The sequence below is a fragment of the Notothenia rossii genome (assembly GCF_949606895.1).
Source record: "Notothenia rossii genome assembly, chromosome: 7".
NCBI classification, from domain to species: Eukaryota; Metazoa; Chordata; class Actinopteri; order Perciformes; family Nototheniidae; genus Notothenia; species Notothenia rossii.
This window is the reverse complement of record NC_136905.1, coordinates 52,693,625-52,715,244: the sequence shown is the minus strand read 5'-3', so window position 1 is coordinate 52,715,244 and position 21,620 is coordinate 52,693,625. Positions and strand designations below refer to the sequence as shown.

The following is a 21,620-nucleotide window of genomic DNA, read 5'->3' as shown; positions in this document are numbered from 1 at the left end:
GGAGTATATAATACGTGCAGAGACCGCCATCACCGCTTTGAGAAACGCGGAGGAGAAATTAAGTGATGGGCTTTTTGTAGCAATGGTTTTGAAGGGACTGCCAGAATAATTTAAACCATTCGCCATCCACATCACGCAAATTGACCAGACAATAAATGTTGCTGAATTTAAGACTAAGCTCCGCAGCTATGAGGATACTGAGCGAATGCGCACACCGCCACCAGACGATAACGCGGGAGCAGTTGAGAGCGAAACTACCCTCTGTACCGAGAGCATCGGATAAAGGAACCAAGTGTGCGGACATTATTTGTTACAGATGCGGCCTGAGTGGACACAAGGCCGGAACGTGCCAACGTAAGCTGTGGTACAGTCATTGTAAAAGCAACACGCATCGGGATGCGGCCTGCAGGCGGAAGCAGCGACGGGAGGACGACGCGCGGAAAGCTTCGGATGAAACGACTGGCATACTTTCCGAGTCAACGACGTGGACAACAAGGTCCAGCCAGGGCACAGCATCACCGAGAGAGGACTGATGGTGGACACAGGGGCGACTTCACATATCGTCACGGATGTAACAAAGTTCAAGAGGTTTGATGATGACTTCCAGGCTAAATCCCACTGTGTGGAATTAGCTGATGGTACCAGGTGCAATGGTGTAGCAGAAGGAAGAGGGGACGCTGTTGTTATTATGGTGGACAGCATGGGGAAAAGACACAAAACAACTCTGAATAAGGCGTTGTACATCCCATCGTACCCCCAAAACATTTTTTCGGTGAAAGCAGCTACTACCAAAGGAGCAACGGTAACCTTCAAGCAGGGCAAAGACGTCCTGCAACACAAAGACGGTACACATTTTCAAATGTATGAATTGAACAGACTTTATTTCTTGAACACAGTAAATGATGAATGTGATGACCAATGCAACAGGTGTTATGATTTACAGACATGGCATGAGATCCTGGGACATTGTAATTATGATGATATTCAAAAGTTACAGAATGTTGTTAATGGCATGTCAGTTAAGGGTAAGGTAAAAAAAACTCCACATTGTGATGTATGCACTAAAGGGAAGTTTACCCAAACCAGGAACAGGGAGCCGGATGTAAGAGCCAAAGCAGCTCTAGAGTTGGTGCACACAGATATAGCAGGACCAATAGATCCGCAATCCAGAGAAGGCTTTAAGTATGCTTTATCATTCACAGATGATTACACAGATGATTACTCCAGTGCAGTGTTTGTGTATTTCCTTATAAATAAAAGTGACACAGTGCGAGATTTCTGGCCGATACTGCCCCATACGGGAAAGCAAAATGTATCAGGTCAGACAATGGCACAGAGTTCACAGGGAAAGATTACCAAGCATTACTATGCAGTAATAAGATTAGACATGAAAAGTCAGCACCGTATTCCCCACATCAAAATGGCACTGCTGAGAGGAATTGGCGCACACTTTTTGACATGGCCAGGTGCATGCTTAGAGAACATGAGATGCCAAAAAGTATGTGGACCTATGCAGTACAGACAGCAGAGACATTTTCACCTACCGCTAACCTCACCAGTATCAGAGTGTTAATGCAGAAAGCAGCACAGGAAAATCTGATTTTACATCAAATGGATATTAAAACTGCTTACCTACATGCACCAATAGACTGTGAGATATACATGGAACAGCCAGAAGGTTTTGAGGACAAATCCAGTAAAGGTGAAAAGTTGGTGTACAAGCTAGAAAAGTCACTATATGGGCTTAAACAGTCAGGCAGAAATTGGAACAAAATGCTGCATGAGTATCTGAGTGAAAATGAGTTCCTACAGAACCCGGCTGAACATTGTGTTTACACAAAAGAAACTGAAAACTGTAAAGTGATAATGATGATATGGGTTGATGACATTATCATTGCAGCTAGTGATAACAATGCATTGAAAGTTGTTAAGCCCCTGTCACACTGTCCCGAAATTGACACCCGATGGACACACGATTAAGGAAATGTTCAAATTCGGCTCTGATCGTAACAACATCGGGCCATTCGTGAGGGCATCTTAAGCCATCGTATGAACGCCGGTGGAGTTTCTCAGGCTCCGGCAGCACCTTAGGAAGCGGTGGCAACATCTTTGGCATCACAAAGCATTGCCGAAGGACCTTGTGAAGGTTCATTTTCGTGTTGACTTCGTGTGTCCATTTTGCCCTTTGTAAGGCATTCGTGAGGGCATCTTAAGCTATTGTATGACCGCCGGTGGAATTTATCAGCCTCCGGCAGCAATTTCGGACATGGTGGCAAAATCTTTGGCATGCCAAAGATGGCTTAAGATGCCCTCACGAATGGCCCGATGTTGCTACGATCAGAGCAGAATTTGAACATTTCCTTTATCGTGTGTCCATCTGGTTGTTTTATTGCACAACAAAATCATGTAAACATATTATGTAAATAACCCAATTTGTGTTCTGTGAAACTAAAAAGGATATCATATATTATTTTGAAGGCGAGGAAGTTGTTGGAAACAACATGACGGAGAAAACGTAATATCTTCTACAAAGACGGAGAAAGTAAAGAACAAAGTCGGAAAATATCAGTACAGTATCATAATACTTTAAAATAATTGTTTGTGTTACTTTCGTTGCAGTTGTATGTCTTCAATGTAATGTAAATGTTGCCTTCTTGTGTTGTTCGGGGCCATCTTTGTTCGAAATTCACAATTCCATATTCGTGTGTCCATCGGGTGTCAATTTCGGGACAGTGTGACAGGGGCTTTAAAGAGATGCTCACAGCTAAATTCAGGATGAAAGACTTGGGGAAACTAAAACATTTCCTGTGCATTGATTTTGATCAAACTGATTCATGTGTAAAGATATCACAGAAAAAATATGTGAACAAAATACTTGAAAGGTTTAACATGCAGGATTGTAAACCGAGAGCGACACCTTGTGAGCAAAAACTGAACTACTTAGATGATGCTGTACCGATGAAGGATGTTAGAATGTACAGAGAAGCAGTAGGTAGCCTGATCTACCTAGCTGTGTGCACGAGGCCTGATTTGAGTTTTGTTGTCAGTAAACTGTCCCAGTATTTTTCTGAGCTGACAGAAGAGCAATGGACTACTGTAAAACATGTACTGAGATATCTGAAAGGTACAATCAACAGGGAACTGTTACCGGAAATGTAAGAGTGAAAAACTGGGCTTACAAGCATACAGCGATGCAGATTGGGCTGCTGAACTAACCAACAGACGTAGTCTGTCAGGTTATTGTGTTAGCCTTAATGAGAGCGGGCCACTGGTTTCCTGGAAAACCAAAAAGCAGCCAACTGTCGCTTTATCAACTTGTGGGAGTGTATGTACTTAATACAACTACTAGAAGTCATTGACAAATGTGAATATACACTACCTACGATTTACGAAGACAACCAGGGCACAATAGCGTTGGCAAAGAATCCTGTTAACAGACAGAGATGCAAGCATATTGACATTAAGTATCATTTTCTGAGGTCAACTGTGGAAGGGGGAAAGACACATCTGATTTATTGTCCAACAGACCAGATGGTGGCAGATGTTATGACAAAACCTGCAACAAAGTTTAAGTTGATTAAGTTTGCAAAGTTTATGTTTGGAGAGTAACAACTACAGTAAAGTAAAGAACCTTATTTTTTTTGTTAAAAGACCACAAATGTGATATCAAGTGGGGGTGTTAACATTGAGGTAAATGTGTTACCAATTTGTGTTATTTGTTGTGTATGACCTGAAGCCAATAGCGTCACAGGTTAAAGGTCATGATGGGTATAAATAAAGCCACGCCTCCAATGGGAGAGCCTGTTGAATGAAATGCCACTGTCTCTGATGTTTCATTATTCTTCCGCTTATTTGGATGCTAAACAGCAATGATACTTACTCTGCTAACACTTGATAAACATGGTTAATTATAATTACATGACAGGCCCACTATCAATAACGGTCTGTTAATTAACTTTTTCTGTGTTTTTGTCCCTAGATCTATGCAGCTCTCAACATCTTCTTTGGCATGGCGAGTATTGGCCTGCTGACGGTGGTGGCCATAGACCGATACCTCACCATCTGCAGACCTGATATAGGTATTCAATCACTGCAGTTGGGGGATTTCAACTTATTTATATTTCTACTGATATGCTTGTTTTGGCAGCCATGAATCAGGAGGTCAAGCCGTAGTCCCTATGTCGAAATGTTTTGGGTGAGATACTGAACCACAACATTCACCTGGATGAATGTCTATCAATGATAATCAGTTTGGCAAATTGTATGGGATCACTATAAATGTGTGTGTGGATGAATGTTGTCCTGCAATGTAAAGGTGTTTTGAGTGGTGGGCAGACGATAAGGCGCTATACATAGTTAGCCAGCTCTTGTCTCCATGCACGTGTTTAGAACTAGACTGACTATAGTATCCATTCAGTTGCGTTAAGCCAAGCCCCCAGGATGTGCGCAGGTGTTTAAGCACATTCTCAAAGTGGCCAAACTGTAATATTAAAACTTCCGTATCAGTCATGTGATGCCATTGAGCCCAAAAATATTTGTTCCCATTGACTTACATTGGGAAAGAGACATCTGTGAATCAGCATACTTAAAGCATTTTTTAAATAAAGTACACTGTCTGAGCATTTGAAAAACCCTAATTAAAATGATTAGATCTTAAATAAAATGTGCTAATAACCGACTACAGAGTTATTTCCCACTCCATTCATCTGATGACCGCTATTGCATGTCCAAATAGACATGAAATAGGCGGGAGGCGGGGTTTGAAGGATCCGGGTACTTTTTTTCTTGAGTCAGGCCATTTTGGCTTCATATCCCACTGAGCAGCGAATGAACTGGGTCCCTGCCTCCAACGCTGTATCCCGTTCTCTTTACACATCCATGTGTTTATCAGGCAAACCTAACTAAAACAATCCAATAGTTTGGCATTAATGTCAAATTGGAATCTATGTCTGTCTGTCATTCTGTCCTTAGATTTTCTGGACTACCGTTCCTTCAAAAAACGTCCCACCCAGCAATGTATTGCGGAGGACATTTCATTAGTATTGTGTTAGGTCACACTATGTAGTGTATTGATATGGGATCATTATTAAGTGTTATACTGTTAAACTTGTACAGCTTTCTCTCCCTCAATGTTTGTGTGGGCTTATGAATCAAAATGATGTTATTACATTGCATTTAGCACATGCTTTCTTCCAAAGCAACTTTCAACAAGTGCAATCAACCATGATGATACAAACTCGAAGATTCATCCAAGTACATTAGCTTTCAATAAACCAAACCTTGTTTGTGGTTCAACCATGTCCTGAATGTAGGAGGGGCCTGTTCCATTCACAGCGCAGTGGACCAGTACCTTGAATTGTCTTGAAGCGGTTTAGGGCAGCTGCTGGTATCCAGTGAAGGGAGAGAAGAAGCTGTGTAGTGTGGGAGAACTTAGGGAGGGTGAAGACCAGTTGGGCTGCTGGGTTCTGTATGAGCAGGGCTAAGGGAGGGAGTGATGCTCAAGACCAGATGGAGCACAACTTTGTTTGGATCCGCTGTTATCAAGCAGGCTACAAGCAGCAATACCTCTCAAACACATATATCATTTTGTAACAAATTCAACAGCTCTTTAATAAATCCTGGAGTTGATATCAATGTCCTTTCTCTCTCCAGGGCAGAAAATGACGATGCAATCGTACAACCTAATTATTCTGGCAGCGTGGCTCAATGCTGTGTTCTGGTCCTCCATGCCGGTGGTGGGGTGGGCTTCTTATGCCCCTGACCCCACCGGAGCCACATGCACCATCAACTGGAGGAACAATGATGCGTGAGTTTCACTACACTGCACAATGTATTGAGTACTTTACCCATGACATTCTTATTTTAATACTAACAGGAGAATTACTCACCAACAATGACGACACAAATACTCCTGCTGGGTTAGGGTTTAACGTTAGGGTTATGAAATGATTGCATCTCACCCATAAAAATGGTGGCTCCTTAGAAAATCTGATGACCAAAAGGCAGTACATTAATACACACAAAATAAACATATAACTAAACTTTTTAAGAGAAAAACTATATTTCATAATAAATCTGTTAAAATGGTTCCATCCACACAAGGTTTACTTCTAAATATACATTTAACGGTTAGGCTGCTGAAATACAAAGAATGTCTAAGCTTAAGCCCTTTGAATGATCATCTGATTAGGGGCCTCAGTCACACAATACCATGAACAGGCATACACTCTTCTGTTATAACAGGCACATATTTGTTTCAGAATTACTCTAGTATTATAGTGTGTGATGTTGTTTATTGCAGTAAAGTGAATTTTGTATTGTTTAATATATTATTTTTTTCTCTGTTTTTTACTTTCTAAATCTTCAAACTTGGCAAATGTCTATGTTAGCCAATGCAACAAGGCAAATAGTTGTTTATAATGAAGTAAACAAATGTATATATATAATATGGAATTTGGGGAAGGTTGACCCAAATGAGGCAAACACTGTTAATAAAAGATACAAGCAGGTTTAATCCAGGAAAGGCAAAACAAAACAGACCAGAATGGAATGGAGCGTAACAGAAAGAAAAATGAAGGAATAAAGTGTACAGATGGAGCACTGAATTTCGGACTCCAGCTTACAGCTTCCTGCCTACTACCAGCCAAAGACCAGTATAGAGGAATGTTAAGCCCTCCCACTATTTTCCAAGAGGGCGTTGCCAGATTTTCAATTTCAGGTTTTAACCAGGAGATGGCGCTTCATTCACAAATACAGAAAGACAAGTTTCATGGACTTTCAGTTGTGTTTTGAAGAGCATTTTAACACATCAATATTTTAGATCAACTAAAGTATATCTAATCTTGTAATTCAATAATATATAGTCTTTATATATTAAATAATCATAATTATAATGTAAATGTTTACATTACACTTCTTTATTTGTTATGCTAATACTTTAACCTTTACAATCGTTTGCTTTAATATGCAGTATATTTTTGTGTTTGCTTCCTCCTGCTCCCTTTTGGACACATACTGTATGATTTATTATTATTATTAATATGAAGATATTATTAAGATAAGATAAGATGTTACTTTATTGATTGAACATTTTAGTTTAGAATGTGCTGTCCCACGGTAATTCAGAAGGCTCACAGGTCACATTCCGACCATTATTTAAAACAATAGGTGCTTTCACACCTTCTACAGTTTGATTTATATAGAGGGAGCTCTGTCAGTTTTCGAATTACCCATTTGCTTTCGGGGAGCCCTATTTTTCAGAGCACATCCTGCTTCTAAATATGTCACACGCACGCTCTGTTGACTGGCGCAGCAGCGCGGATGCGATCAATTGCTATAAAAAACACTCTTCTACTAATACAGATGGTGTCACTATGCCGGCGGATGTGGCCGTTGTTGAAGCCTCTTCAGGCTCCGCATCGGCAGGCCTCACCCTCGGTGTGGAGCAGTCAAACTCGACCCTAACGCCGCTTACAGCCGGCCAACTAAAAGTTGTTTTCCGTTCACGTTGTCATTTTTAGACTCCTTCGCTTCTTTGCTTGTGAATCCAAAAGCTGTGACGCTTGGCTGTTTTCGTTTTGCCATATTTTTTTATTACACAGCCAGAGTTAAAAAAATATCAATATGAACATTTCAAATACCGCGCCGGCATCACCGCCATAATCATAACAACGTAAGTAAGAATGCAGCGCCGCCACATACAGATGGCAACACCCAGACATATTCACAAATATAAAACAAATATTCAGAAACTGTAATGAACAATAACTATTATTTATTTCAAGAACTGTTATTTACAGAAACTCAACATTTCTAATCTGTGTGACACAAATATGCACGACTGTTTTGGGCTCCCCCTATTTATCTCAAAGTCAGCCTTCAGGGGAGCTCCCTCCCTCTTCGGGGGAGCCAAGCTCCTCCTAGCTCCCCCCCATTTCGAACAGTGTCTGTGGCTGAATGGCCAGCGATTAGGTGCGGCGCATTTGTCATAGGTGATCAGAGCTAACTGCCTGCCGTCAGATTTCATTTAAAAAACAGATCTGATTTTAAGACTATTTCTGCGCTCATAAAGAATGATAAGAATAAGAATAATGCGTATTGAACTGGTTTCATTAATTAGTGAGTTTATTTAATACTAGAACCGCCAATCGGGTCAATTTGTGTGATGTGTTGTTGTGTGTGTGCAATGTAACTTTTTTTCAATAAAATATTAAAGTCTCCCAGTCCCTGACTTTTCCTGAAAGTGTGTTATGTAGCACCCTATGTTGTTAAAAATTGCATTCTAATAGCGGGATTTGACGGGTTTAGGTAGGCCTATACAAAAACCTCTGGCGGTTCTAGTGTTAAGGTAATTAGGTACAGTAGAAGCCCTTTTTTTTTATCAGTAACAAATTTAGCAGTTGAACATAAAAGTCAACTAACTGAGGGTCACTTGCAATGACAGTGTTGTGTCTAACTGTAAGCTTGTCACTCAGAGTAACCTACCGTTAATTTAGCTGCTGGAGAAGAAAGATCAAGGGGGGAGGGGGGGAGAGAGCTGTGGTTGATGGGCCATTAGTTGTGTAAATACACAGCTGAGAGCTGCCGTTTCATTCAGACTGTTTAAAAAACTGTAACAACGGACTATTTTTCTTAGCGGATGCATGTCAATTTAAATCAATACATACAACTATTTTTTAAATCAATACATACAACTATTTTTTAAATCAATAATTTTTTTTTCTAAATCCATAAAAGCATTTCAATTAATATTGGGAGTCATGTCGTTACTTTGTTGAGAATTTGGCCGTGTAATAAGCGGGATGATTTGCAGCGACTTGTTCCTTATGGGGAAAATAACACCCGTCATGTGTGTGTAGTAGAGGTGTGTGTGGTTAAAACCAGTGCTTGAATTGGGCCGGTACTCACCGGTACGCAGTACCGGCACTTCTGATTTTTACCCATGTGGTACCGGCACTTCTTACTGAGTACCGGCAAGGTGCCGGTACTCAGTAAAATGCCGGTACTCAGCCGCCGGCAATATACGTATATATTGTCAACGCAACGCAGCGCAAATGTGGGTCTGACTCTGCCTCACAGAGGGTGACTGGCTGTCTACATGACGTGGCCTGCCGACATTGCCACTTTCATACAGATCATACTAATGCCCTCGATTGGTCTCTGTGTGTCATTCAAGCTCGGAGGGTGTGTGTTGGTGTATGTGTGGCGCGAGCGAGCGAGAAAGCGCGCGCACCGGTTACGTGTATTGTTGTTAGCATCTGGTGCTAGCTAGCTGCGCTAACGAATATAAGGAGCTTTTTCAACAACAAGGTGGAGGGAGAGCCCTTTGCTGTCAGACTGAGAGGCTGATAACTACAGCTCTGGTGAGGTAAATTACTCTCTGAGTCTTTAGATAGTTAACTTAGTTTAAGTTATCTCAGTGGGTCTCAAACGGTTTGGTCACCATTTATGTAAACACATATTTCCATTTGAGGGGGTAGTGATTAGTAAAATGCATGAATAATACAAACAAAATGTTAACTAGGTGAAAAAAGGTAAGATAAACTTGTTGAGAGCTAAAACTAGTCTTTGCTGTTGCCTCAAAGAGGAGCAGGGGGGAGAGGAGGGAGACAGGAGAGGCCGATTCAGGAGCCCAGACACACTCACAACTATAAATGAACCAAAAACAAATAAATAAACAAGTTTCAATGTTTTTTCATATTGGATATTGTATGTTATTGGCTATGGCCATGTACTTATGATTTTATCATTATTTAAATGTATACATTTTTGTTTCATATGGGTGTAGTCTCTTTATTTCCCCCTCAAAATGCACCAGATTGATGCATTTAAGTCCAACATTTAAAAAAAAATCTTACCGGGAGAGCATGCCCCCGGACCCCCTATAGGGTTTAAGGCCCGGCCCCATTGTTCCCAAATAGATTTGCAATTTTTTTTAAATAGTAACCCATCTCCATATGTTTCTTTTTGGGTAGTAGATTTAAACTAGAGGGCTATCACTTTGTGCAGCAACGCTATTGACAAATAAATCCAGCAAAATGGCACAAAAAACTGGTAGTGGCCTCAGGGACGAGGAGTCATTTAACCAGCCAGTAGGAGTCAAGCTTTACTTTCTTTTATATCCATAAAGAAAAAGTAAATCTGTTTACAGTTGTTTCATTATGGATGTTGAGAGGTATCCATATATCTCTTCATTTTGCTCTCAAAGTGCACCAGATTGATGCATCTAACTTCAATATTTAAAAAAAATGTTCCCGGGGGAGCATGCCCCCGGACCCCCCTAGACTAGAGGGTGTCAGGTCCACTCCCCACTTATAAAAATAGCACTTTACCACTGCACCCCCTCTAATCTCAGATGCACCCTGAGTCATTTTGTTTAAGTACAGTGAGCCTTTCTAAAATATACAGTAAAGAGACAAACCCACCAGCATTATAGGATATACTATGACTTTGTGCCAAATACTTGTTGCTGATTTAGAGTAGCCTACTGGCACCTTTTTTATTCCAATTCAAGCACTGGTTAAAACACTTTCATGAAGTGAAGGAATTTCCTTCTATAAAACAGCTGTGGGCAGCAGTGAGTGTCACGGACATGAATTCATAGATCAAGGCAGACTGGTGCACACACTCTCCTGTCCTGCCAGGCGACACGCCCGTTCTAAGCCGTGTCCCTCACTCCTCACATCCCAAGCATCCCCACAAGTGTATTATGTTGTTACATCGTTTCAGATGTTATGTTTCAGTTGTGCTCTGTCTATGTTCAGTGATGCAAACTTGTCACCTTTCGGCGAAATTCGCCGTTTTGAATCCAAAATAAGTCGTTTGTGTGATTCATGTAGATCTGCAATACAAATATTTTTGGGGTATGGGGGGGGCTGGGATCCGGAGTAATCTGCGGCCGTGAGCTGTTATGTGCCATCATGACACGCATGGTGTTCTTTTTTTATATATTATAATGAAGTACGAGCTGTGTGCTCGAGTCTTCCTGCCTGTCGGCTTTGCTCATGGATGTATAATAAGGCTCTGCTGCTCCGAGATGATGGTCTAGCTTCAGCAGCTACATTACCTACGGGTGCGTTCGTTAATATTAACTGTGCGTCCGGAGTCACTGTGGCACAGACTGGACCGCTGGTGAACAGCTGTTAGAATGGGCCGTTCAGGTGTTCAGAGCAGAGCTTCCTGTCGGAGCGGCAGAGCGTGATGTGAACTGAAACGTTTTTCTGTGGCAATATTATTTAAGGAATCGTTGAGCTAGCTAGCTAGCATACATTGTCACTATCTGCTAACGTTAGCTTTAGCCTTCTATTTCTAATAGTTTTTTTCATAGGCTATAAACAGAGGTGGTATAAGTATATATATTGTACTTGAGTAAACGTAGAAGTACTCAGATCTTGTACTTGAGTAAAAGTAATAGTCCCAGAGTGAAGGAATACTCTGTTACAGTAAAAGTCCTGCATTCAAAATGTTCCTCAAGTAAAAGTAGAAAAGTATTATCATCAAAATATAGTGAAAGTAGCGACAGTAAAAGTAGTCATTGTGCAGATTGGTCCATTTCAGAACAATATATATGATATGTTTTATAATGATTGATCATGAAAGTGTTCTCAAAGCTGCTAAAGGTGCAGCTAGTTTGAATGACTTTGTATACTGCAGGGTAGCTTGTGGATTTACTCCAGGTGGAACCAAAGTCTGATTTAACACTTGATTATATTTCACTTAATTAATCCAGATCTGTGAAGTAACTAAAGGTATTAAATACATGTAGTGGAGTCAAAGTACACCATGTACCTCTGAACTGTAGTGGAGTAGAAGAATAAAGTAGCAAAACATTGAAATACTTAAATAAAGTACAAGTATCTCAAGATTGTGCCCAAGTATAGTACTTGTTGATTTTATGAACTTAGTTACTTTACACCATGTGGCTATAAAGATAAAAAGACTTAAGCCTTGCACAGAGGCCTGAAAATACATTTTCAAAATGCTCAACAGTGCTGCCAAAATTATAAACTGACTGCTCCACAATTTAAAATAAATGCTTTTATATATTTCTATTAGATGTGACTCTTTGGCGTTTCTGTTATTATTAACATTGCTGCTTTAGTTGTTCTGACTGCTAAAATCCTCTGTCATTCCGTGGGGTGGGGGAGCCGGGGGCTCGGATCCTTGTCACCTTTTTCATACCTGATGAGTTTGCATTCCTGTATGTTAAAAAGCCTCAGTCACCTTAATTCATGTAATAAAAACATCTCAGGTCAGTAACACTCAAAGCTAAATGTGCAATACCATGTTCATCTATGTTACTATTTATAATGTTATTGTTGTTACATCAGAAGATGTACATATTGAAAATGATTTCTTAACTTACAGTAGGCTATTTTTTACAATGTGTGTTGGAAGGATTTATTAAATTACAATGAATATTGTCATTGTTGAAGGCTTTTAGAGAAGGGTGAACTATAAGCCTGAATGACATAAAATGTTATACCTAAAAACATAAAAGCCACAATAAATAAGTCACAATTATTCTAGTTATTTTTACCTCCCGTATTGCTTTCAACCCACCAGCTTTTATGGTGTTGTTACGTCACTAACTGTAAGCTTGTCACATTCAGTCTATGGTCACTCAGAGTAACCTACTGTTAATTTAGCTGCTGGAGAAGAAAGATCAGGGGGGGAGGGGGGAGAGAGCTGTGGTTGATGGGCCATTAGTTGTGTAAATACACAGCTGAGAGCTGCCGTTTCATTCAGACTGTTTAAAAAACTGTAACAACGGACTATTTTTCTTAGCGGATGCATGTGAATTTAAATCAATACATACAACTATTTTTTAAATCAATAAAAACATTTTCTAAATCCATAAAAGCATTTCAATTAATATTGGGAGTCATGTCGTTACTTTGTTGAGAATGTGGCCATGTAATACGCGGGATAATTTGCAGCGACTTGTTCTTTATGGGGAAAATAACACCCTTCATCCAGATGAGGATCCCTCCGCTACACTTTGGGATCCTGATCGACCGACGAAACTCCATTAAAATATACATATTTTTGGTGAATTACTGAGTTTAGGCACGTTAATAACGTTTTAATGAAGTTGAATACAGTATATTCATATGTGTCAGTGATTTCATGTCAATTCGGCGAACATAAACATAAATGATCGTGGTGAAGATGATGATTAAATTAGGATTAAAAATCGAGAGCCTCGCTGCATTTCCTCCCGTTCGTTTTTTTCGAATAACAAAATTATTTTGTTAAATAACAACATGTTGATGTTTTGTAAATGATTACATGTCTCTTATTTAGCACAGAGTATGATATCCGTGACATATGGATCTTAACAAAGTTCCGCTGTACATCCAGCGTACTGTATCTGACTTTATTTCACATGAGCTCCAGTGTGGAACCCCACTGCACCTCCTGGTGGATAAATGATCCATTGCAGCTGGCTTCATTATAAATACATTTATCTATCACGGGGGCGGTCTCAAGTCAAGCTGGAGGTTTTCCCTTGAGCGAGGGCAGATCACGTACCAATCACGGCCCTCGCGTTTCAAACTGTCCGAAATGAATCGCTCCATCTGTAGGTGTACAGGAGGTCAGGTGGATGCAAGGCTATGATAGGCGCACTCTTACTTAAAGTGGACCTATTATGCTACATTGTAGGACCATACCTATACAAAACATATCTGTGGTGGCGTATTAATCCTAGTCTACATTTAATAGCCACCTCTGTCGGGGTTGTGGGTTTTGACGCGCCTCTTTGTTTCCAAACAATTCAGCAGAGATCGTTGTTGAATTAGATGAGCTTTATTCAATGGTCCAGACGACATACAAACAGGAGGACACATTTCTTCGCTTCATGGTAAAATAAAGTTATCAGTCTCAAAAAGAACATAAAGAACACGGTCAAAAGACTTTTCCACTTCCCCGTCTCATCACCATCAGCTGTGTCCTATCAACCTTCCATATATAGGCATGTAGCCATGCAAGTAATACTGATGCACATATCATAACAAATAAGTGAGCCTTAAATTAATACATTTTAAACCATAGTGTGACTCACAAAAATACCTGATAATCAAGAGTTTAATCTAATTTATATTATTATTAAGCCTAACATTCAGGCAATAATAACAAAAGGAAAATGGCTCTAACAATATATGTGAAGTTTTTTGCTTCAAATACCAAACAGATCACCCATTGTAGCCATGCCTCATACTGCTCATACCCCTCTTTTGCAGCCCTGTTAGAGAAATGCGGATTGTGGATCCTTAGCTTGAAAAAAAAGGAGCTAATGCCTGATCAGAATTCTACCGGAGATAAAGTTAAATTCTGCTGTGATTAAACGTCATCCATCTAAACCAGTGGTTCTCAACTGGTGGGTCGCGACGACCCGTTTCGAGTGGGTCGCGGATGTGTGAGTGAAAAACAAAAAATAAAAAATAAAAAATTGGAATTATTATTATTTTTTTTTAAGTCAAAATAAAAGTCAAACTTTTATTTTGAAGGCCCGATTTTCTAACGCTGTGCATGCAGTCGGCGTTGGACTGGAAGTACCGGAGACCCTCAACGGTTTTGAAAACTTCTGACACGTATTGATCATCTTCTCAATAAAATATCTCTGCTGATGTTTTTTCGAGTCTTCTGGCCAATCAGAATCAAGATTGTTGCCGGAAGTCCCCACGGAGAATAACTTTGCGGTAGAACTCTTCTTTATACATCCATGGGTACACCTTCAGATAAAAATGAACACATAATGAAATATGACTCCCGGTTTGATGATTGACAGGTCACAGAACAATGGGAGCTATCTACCCTTACCCACAATTTAAAGTAAGTCACACAGACTATCTCGTCTTTACTCTTCTCGCAGCAAGATGTCAGAACAAAGTGAAAAGCAAACAATGGCATAACATATTATTAATATGTCAGGTAGTAATAGATTTATTTATTTTCTTCTCAGAGTGCATCAGAATGCATAGTTTATGTTAGTATTTCTAAAAATCTCCTGGGGGAGAATCCCCCCAGACCCCCCTGTTGGGGTTGGGTTTCCAGCATGTGTGCCTTTTTATATAGTTCAGCTTTGATTCCATCATCCCATTAAACCTTTTTTAAAAGCATACTTTAAGTTCTGTGAAGGGATAGCTCTGAGTGTTAGCGAGGCTTGCTAATGTTAACAAAAACGAGATTACGTCCAAAACACGTCAGGTGTAGGTACCACATCTGCACGGCCTACCAGATTAGCACGGGGTCCGTTACGCTTACTAATGACGTCACGCATTGGCTGTACGGCAACCCAAGAGGACATTTTACACGGCCAAATTCCGCAAAGAATATTAAAAAATAACAATCGACAGTGAATGTATGTTAGTGGAACTGTGTCAGGAAAGTGAAGTGATAATTAAGTAATGTTATTGAAGAACTGAAATGCATAAAATTGAAAGTTAATATGTATCATATCCCTCCAAAATATGGTCGTAGACTTTACTGATGATTTAGAATTTATTGAAACTCCAGACTCAACGAAAGAGCTTGTGCCTCTTCGGGGGGTGCTAACATTTAAACATAAACTTTATTCTTTACTTTCTCCGTCTTTATGATATCAGATACCGTCATGTTGTTTCCATAGCAACAACAACTTCCTGTCAACAGCTCCTGTTTCACCTGCTTAATACAGTTATCATCACTGCTACTGTGGTCACATCGGGAACCCGTACCATTTACAATAGTTGAGATGTGAAGGGGGTTATGTTTTTTTGTCTGTGTTCTGGGTTCCTGCAGTTTTTTGAACAGACAGTACACACGTTGAGAGGATGAACGTGTGTACTGTCTGTGGGAGTTTACGCTGTTGACAGGAAGTTGTTGTTGCTATGGAAACACCAGATACCATTTTGGAGGGATATGATACATATTAACTTTAAATGTTATGCATTTCAGTTCTTCAATAACATTACTAAATTAACACTTCACTTTCCTGACACAGTTCCACTAACATACATTCACTGTCGATTGTTATTTTTAAATATTTTTTGCGGAATTTGTTTATATATATATATATATATATATATTGTTCGCATAAAATCCCCGGGGTTTTTTGCTTTGTATGTCGGGGGCGGGAGATTCATGTGATTGGTTGTTGGTCGCGTTAATCTCCAAGCTTTCAGACACGCCCACCTCCAAGATTTTCAAGATTTTTTTAAAGGCCATGTAATGCATCTAACACAGGTGTTTTTTAACATGTAGTTTAGATATCACCAGAATAAAAATAAATACAAATGTTTAAAGTTTGGTCATAATTAAATGACATATACGTTAAAAACCGATGTTGGTTCCGAAGTTTGCCGAGTACGCCCCCGATCACTCCCGAACGAGCGGTGACGTCACACGTGGCAAACATTGCCATTTGATCAAATCAGTCCAAATGGCAAGCAACGCGACAACTTCAGACAGCGACAGCGAGAGCGATCATTCAAGCTCAGATTCGGTGGGTTATCTGGATTCAGTTACAGAAGTAGAGAGTGAACCAGCTAGCCTTTCACTTCAAGGCATCTTGCCTTATCAGTACGAGCCTCCTGCCCGGCAATCGAACAACGAGGCAGAAACTTGTGAAAGAGAAGCGGATTCCGCAGCCGGCGAGACTCGAGTCGGCAATACTGAATGGTAAATTCTGTTTTATTTAATTTGACCTGCACTAAATGTCGATCTTAATTTGTCATCTGTTCCTCACACGTCCGGCAGATATTGTTTTTTTTTTAATGTTATGTACAATATTCTGGTGTACATGTCAATGCTGTGAAAGCATGCCCACTGCAGATGAATGTGTATGCTGCAGAGAGATCTGGCAGGTGATGGAACAAATAGACAGTTTGCAACCTACTGACCAGATAGCAGAGTCCTGCATCGGGTCGGGTATCCGCGGGTACCCGACGGGTGACCCGCAAAAAAGGTGATTTGCGGGTGGTATTTTTTCAAACGCTTTTTTCCGGGTTCGCTTCTGGGTAAAACAAAGATGATGCGGGTCCGGTTGCGGGTGTTGCATAATAAATATATTTAAACAATAATAATTTAGTTTAATGTTTAAATCCTCAGACCTCTCCTCCGCGGGACCGAGCATAATCATAACCTCTGCAGCGCATCTATCTGCTGCTGAGCGCACCACATTCTGAATGGCTGAGGTGAAGCTCTCTAGCGGAGAATACACCATTTTCAATAACTCTTCTTCAAGAGCGAAATCCAACGTCTGGGAGGCTTTTGGTGTCAACCTAGATGGAGAAAATAAACAACATCCCAGGCTTTTTGAGCCAAATATGCAACTGCGTGTGTTAATAATTGCACGTTGTCACTGCTTATATATATGCGGGTTCGGGTCGGGTTGCGGTAAAAAGGTAAAAATAATAAAGATATTCAGACGTAATTCATTTTTGGCCTTACTTATTTCACTTCAACTTTTATATATTTCAGTCACTAGGCAAGTTCACTGTACTCTGGTGACATTTAGCTCAAGCTGGCATAACACCTGTAGTAACTTAATTCTGACCCGAGTTTTGTGCACAATCTTCCAGCACCCATGATCAATGTTTATAGCAATCAGGAAACATTCACAGCTCACAACTACACATCGCTTCCCCATCATGAATTGTTAGATAAAAAAAGTTTAGCGAGGTCCGGTTACACATATGTTGAGCGAAAATAGCGGAAGGATACAAAACAAACAATCCAGACGAGGCTGGTGTTTGCCACGTGTGACGTCACACAGCTGGGTTAATGGCTGGCAAGCTTTTCGCTACCGGAGCGGAATAACACGGGAAAGTGGCACACATTTCATGTTATTTGGGGGGTATTTATGGAAAGAATCATTGATGTTGATATGTCAAATGAAGCAGTGGAAAGTGATGAAGCGATTTATTAACACAGAATAACATTTATTTTGGACATTACATGGACTTTAACGCTGCTGTGTGGACGGGCCGTAACGGACCCAGTGCTGATCTGGTAGGCCGTGCAGATATTGTACCTACACAGGCATTGTTTCTGATAGCAACTCTCTGTGGGTCCGCCGCCGATTTGAAAGCAAATCTTTATCCGCTCGTTGTACCCCCGTTTTTAAAAGATTTGGGTACGGAGGAAAAGAGAAAGGGTTTTATTTTCTGACGCTGCGTGATTTCCCCGACGCACCGGGGACACATATTTATGTATAAAAGACATTGTCTAAAGATATTCTATTACAAGTCAAAGTCCGTCATATGATAAAACTAACTTAGCTTTTCCTCCACAGCTCCTTCATCTCTTACACCATGGCTGTGATTGCTGTGAACTTCATACTGCCTCTGTCCATCATGTTGTACTGCTACTACAACGTGTCCGTCACTATGAAGAGATACAAAGCCAGCAACGGACTGGACAGCATCAACATGGACTGGACCGATCAGATGGACGTCACCAAGGTGAACACTGCGCCCCACTGAGCCATCTGACTCACTCTTCTTTCTTCACTCTGCTAGGTTAGCATAGCATAAGCCATCAGTTTAACTTTTGTGTTTTAAAAAGTGGTTAAAAGTCAATTCATTTTCTTCCCTGCATATACTACTTGTAAAAAGCTTCCTTTGTACAGTTTTCAACAGCATGATATTGCATCGGGAATGTGTCCCCTGGATTCAGGCTTATTTCACCCTTGCATCTGTATTACATTTTAATCTTGACAAGCAGAGAATCGACTCATTTTATAAGGGTAACTTTGTCCAAAAATCTATTTTTAGAAACTGATTTGACATACACTAGTTCCATCCTATACATGTTATTACAATTATTAAACATAGGGTGGTGCAAGAAAGTGTCCTAAACCCCAGGAATGATGCCCGACTGTTTTGGACGTAATATGGTCGGCGTTTACATTAGCCTTTATGTACTGCCTGTCCCATGTTTCGAAGTCAACGATTTGTTTAATGTGTTTATTGTTAGATGCGTGAAATAAGGTCTGTGGTTAACACAAGCTTAAAATATTATTTAGTTTTGTCCCACAACCAAAGATATTTCAGTAATTACCCTACTGTTGAATGTCTGAAGATTTTCTGAGTCTTAACATCGTTGGTTTTTCAACCGTGACTATATTACATTACATTACATGTCACTTGTTAGACGCTTTTATCCAAAGCGACTTACATACTCAATACTGTGGAAAATCCACACAGGAAAATGTTGGGGTGAAGTGTCTTGCCCAGGGACACAACGACATGCTTACTGTAGTGGGGTTTGAACCTTTGACCCCCTGATCCGAACACCAACGCACAATCCACTGCACCACACGCCTCCTATATAAGAGTATAAGAGTACTGACAGTCCACCGAACATTAGCCCCCTTTAGCTTAGCAGTGGTGATGTGAAGCCAAAACGATCATGATGTAGTTTGTTTGAAGCTAATTTCTGACAACTGTATTTATGCTTCCAATATATAGAAGTGGTGTTAATATGTGCAGATTATCCTGCTGAACAAAAGTAACTGTGTAATTATCATAAAAATGTGTCTACCACAGAGCTAATTTCTGCAATATTCTGAAATCAAATTGAAAAACGCCTTTGATTGCTATCGTGGGAGCGCTTGCAATGCTAACCATCGGGTCAACCTATAAAAAGATGTCATCACTGCAGCACTCTATTGGACTTTAGTATTGGAATAATGTATTATATACACTGTCCTGACTCTCATATTGAGACTATGTTGGTGTGTTTGTGTTTGACAGATGTCGATAGTAATGATCGTCATGTTCCTGGTGGCCTGGTCTCCGTACTCCATCGTGTGTCTATGGGCTTCATTTGGTGACCCAAAGAGAATCCCTGCCGCCATGGCCATCATCGCTCCACTCTTCGCCAAGTCCTCCACCTTTTACAACCCCTGCATTTATGTGATCGCCAACAAAAAGTAAGTGTGTTTTCCTCATCAATACACTTTGATAATAGTTACATTACATCTAATTCAGCTGACACTTTTATCCAAGATGAAGATACAAACTAAAAGCAGCAAGATCTTGCAAGTACATTAGACTCCAACAAGCCAAACCAGGTTTGTAAGTGCTTCTGCATTGGCTTCGAATTAGCACAACTGTCCAGAGTGCTACGTTCTTTTTTTTATTGGCCAAGATGCATAGGAAACAAGTGGGATTTTAGACTTTCTTCTGTCCTAATATCGATACGGAGCTCATTCTACCATTTTGGAGCCAGGATAGCAAAGAGTCTATTCTGGCTCCAAAGAGCCAACTAACACTGACTGAGTAGTATGACTAATCTGAACTGTTGCTGATGGGGAGCAATAAAAACTGCCGCATTCTACACTGTATCCAAGAAAAAGTAAGTAGTCTTATAGATGTGCCCCAAAACCTAACCCTAACATTAAAAAAAAGCTTTTTCTCAAGATTTAAACATCATTTGAACCAAATTAAACAAAACATAAAAAGGCAACAACAGAGAAGCCTATAAAACTAAAATATTCTCAGCAGTGAGTTCTAGCAGTAAACAGTAAGATCCTTCCCAATCCTTTAAAGGTCACCTATCATGCTATTTTTAGGCAATAGCATATCTCAGACATAAACAAATATATAAAAAACATGTCTATGAAGTGTTTTGGTCAAAAGACCAAACAGATCACCCATTCTAGCCATGCCTCATCCAGTGTTGGGGAAGTTACTTTTAAAAAGTAGTGTTTGCTCGTTACTCGTTACTTCTTTAAAAAAGTAATCCCTTACTTTACTTAGTTACCCTCCAAGGAAAGTAACTTTTTACGTTACTCGTTACTTTTACGTTACTTTTATGTTGCTCGACTTTGGGCAGAACCCCATCTCTGTTCCTAAATGTTTAGGCTTACATAAAGTTCTACTATGGAGGACATAACAGATATTTCTTTTGTGCTCTTTATTATAAAAAAAATGCCACAGAGCACTTAACAAAACATTGGGCTATAAGCGTCAACACCACCACTAAACAATAATATCAAACAATATCAATATAAAATGATAATCATTAAACAGGCTAGCCCCAAAATAGGTGCAAAGCTAGTGCCAATCATATCAATAGGCTCCTTAGGAACAACATGATGAAAACCTCAAAATGGCTCATGTGTCTCAAAATAAAACATGCCTCATGTAAATCCAACAGAGTAGTAATATTCATCCCGCTTCCATCATATTAGTATGCATAAAAAAGTGACAGGTCACACCTCCCCCAATTATGCAAATGAGCTAAGTACCGCCTCCCCTTTGATCGAGGTGTGAGATCTCAAGTAGGTGTGATATCCCAAGTAGGTGTGAGATCCGTCGATAGGAGGGGGGTGATGTGTATTCACAGGTGTGAAAAGCCCCTACTGTTGCGCCTTATGGTGTATAATAAAAAAATTAAGTTTCAATCACATTAGTATGCATACAACTGACAGGTGGGCCCGCCCCCAAGTGTGTGTGTGTGTGTGTGTGTGTGTGTGTGTGTGTGTGTGTGTGTGTGTGTGTGTGTGTGTGTGTGTGTGTGTGTGTGTGTGTGTGTGTGTGTGTGTGTGTGTGACGGTCTCCCCTAACCCCTGCTGTGGACCGGGGCTACATCAAATCTTATTTTAGCCCCTAAAGAAAAGCCCACCATAA

The 21,620-nt window shown here is 40.2% G+C and overlaps 2 protein-coding genes across 2 annotated transcripts in view; both read left to right on the top strand.

Moving 5' to 3' along the window:
* Positions 1-792, top strand: part of LOC307045782 (uncharacterized protein) — a 29,807-nt gene extending 29,015 nt beyond the window's left edge. The window contains exon 5 of the mRNA XM_079691732.1: positions 317-792. Within this exon, the coding sequence (XP_079547858.1) occupies positions 317-533 (217 nt within the window). The 3' untranslated portion in view covers positions 534-792. The remainder of the gene's footprint in view (positions 1-316) is intronic.
* The window catches only part of rrh (retinal pigment epithelium-derived rhodopsin homolog), a 75,756-nt gene that overhangs the window by 38,902 nt on the left and 15,234 nt on the right, over positions 1-21,620 (top strand). Inside the window, exons 3-6 of the mRNA XM_079691740.1 lie at positions 3,980-4,079; positions 5,653-5,806; positions 18,278-18,446; positions 19,740-19,918. Of these exons, the coding sequence (XP_079547866.1) occupies positions 3,980-4,079; positions 5,653-5,806; positions 18,278-18,446; positions 19,740-19,918 (602 nt within the window). The remainder of the gene's footprint in view (positions 1-3,979; positions 4,080-5,652; positions 5,807-18,277; positions 18,447-19,739; positions 19,919-21,620) is intronic.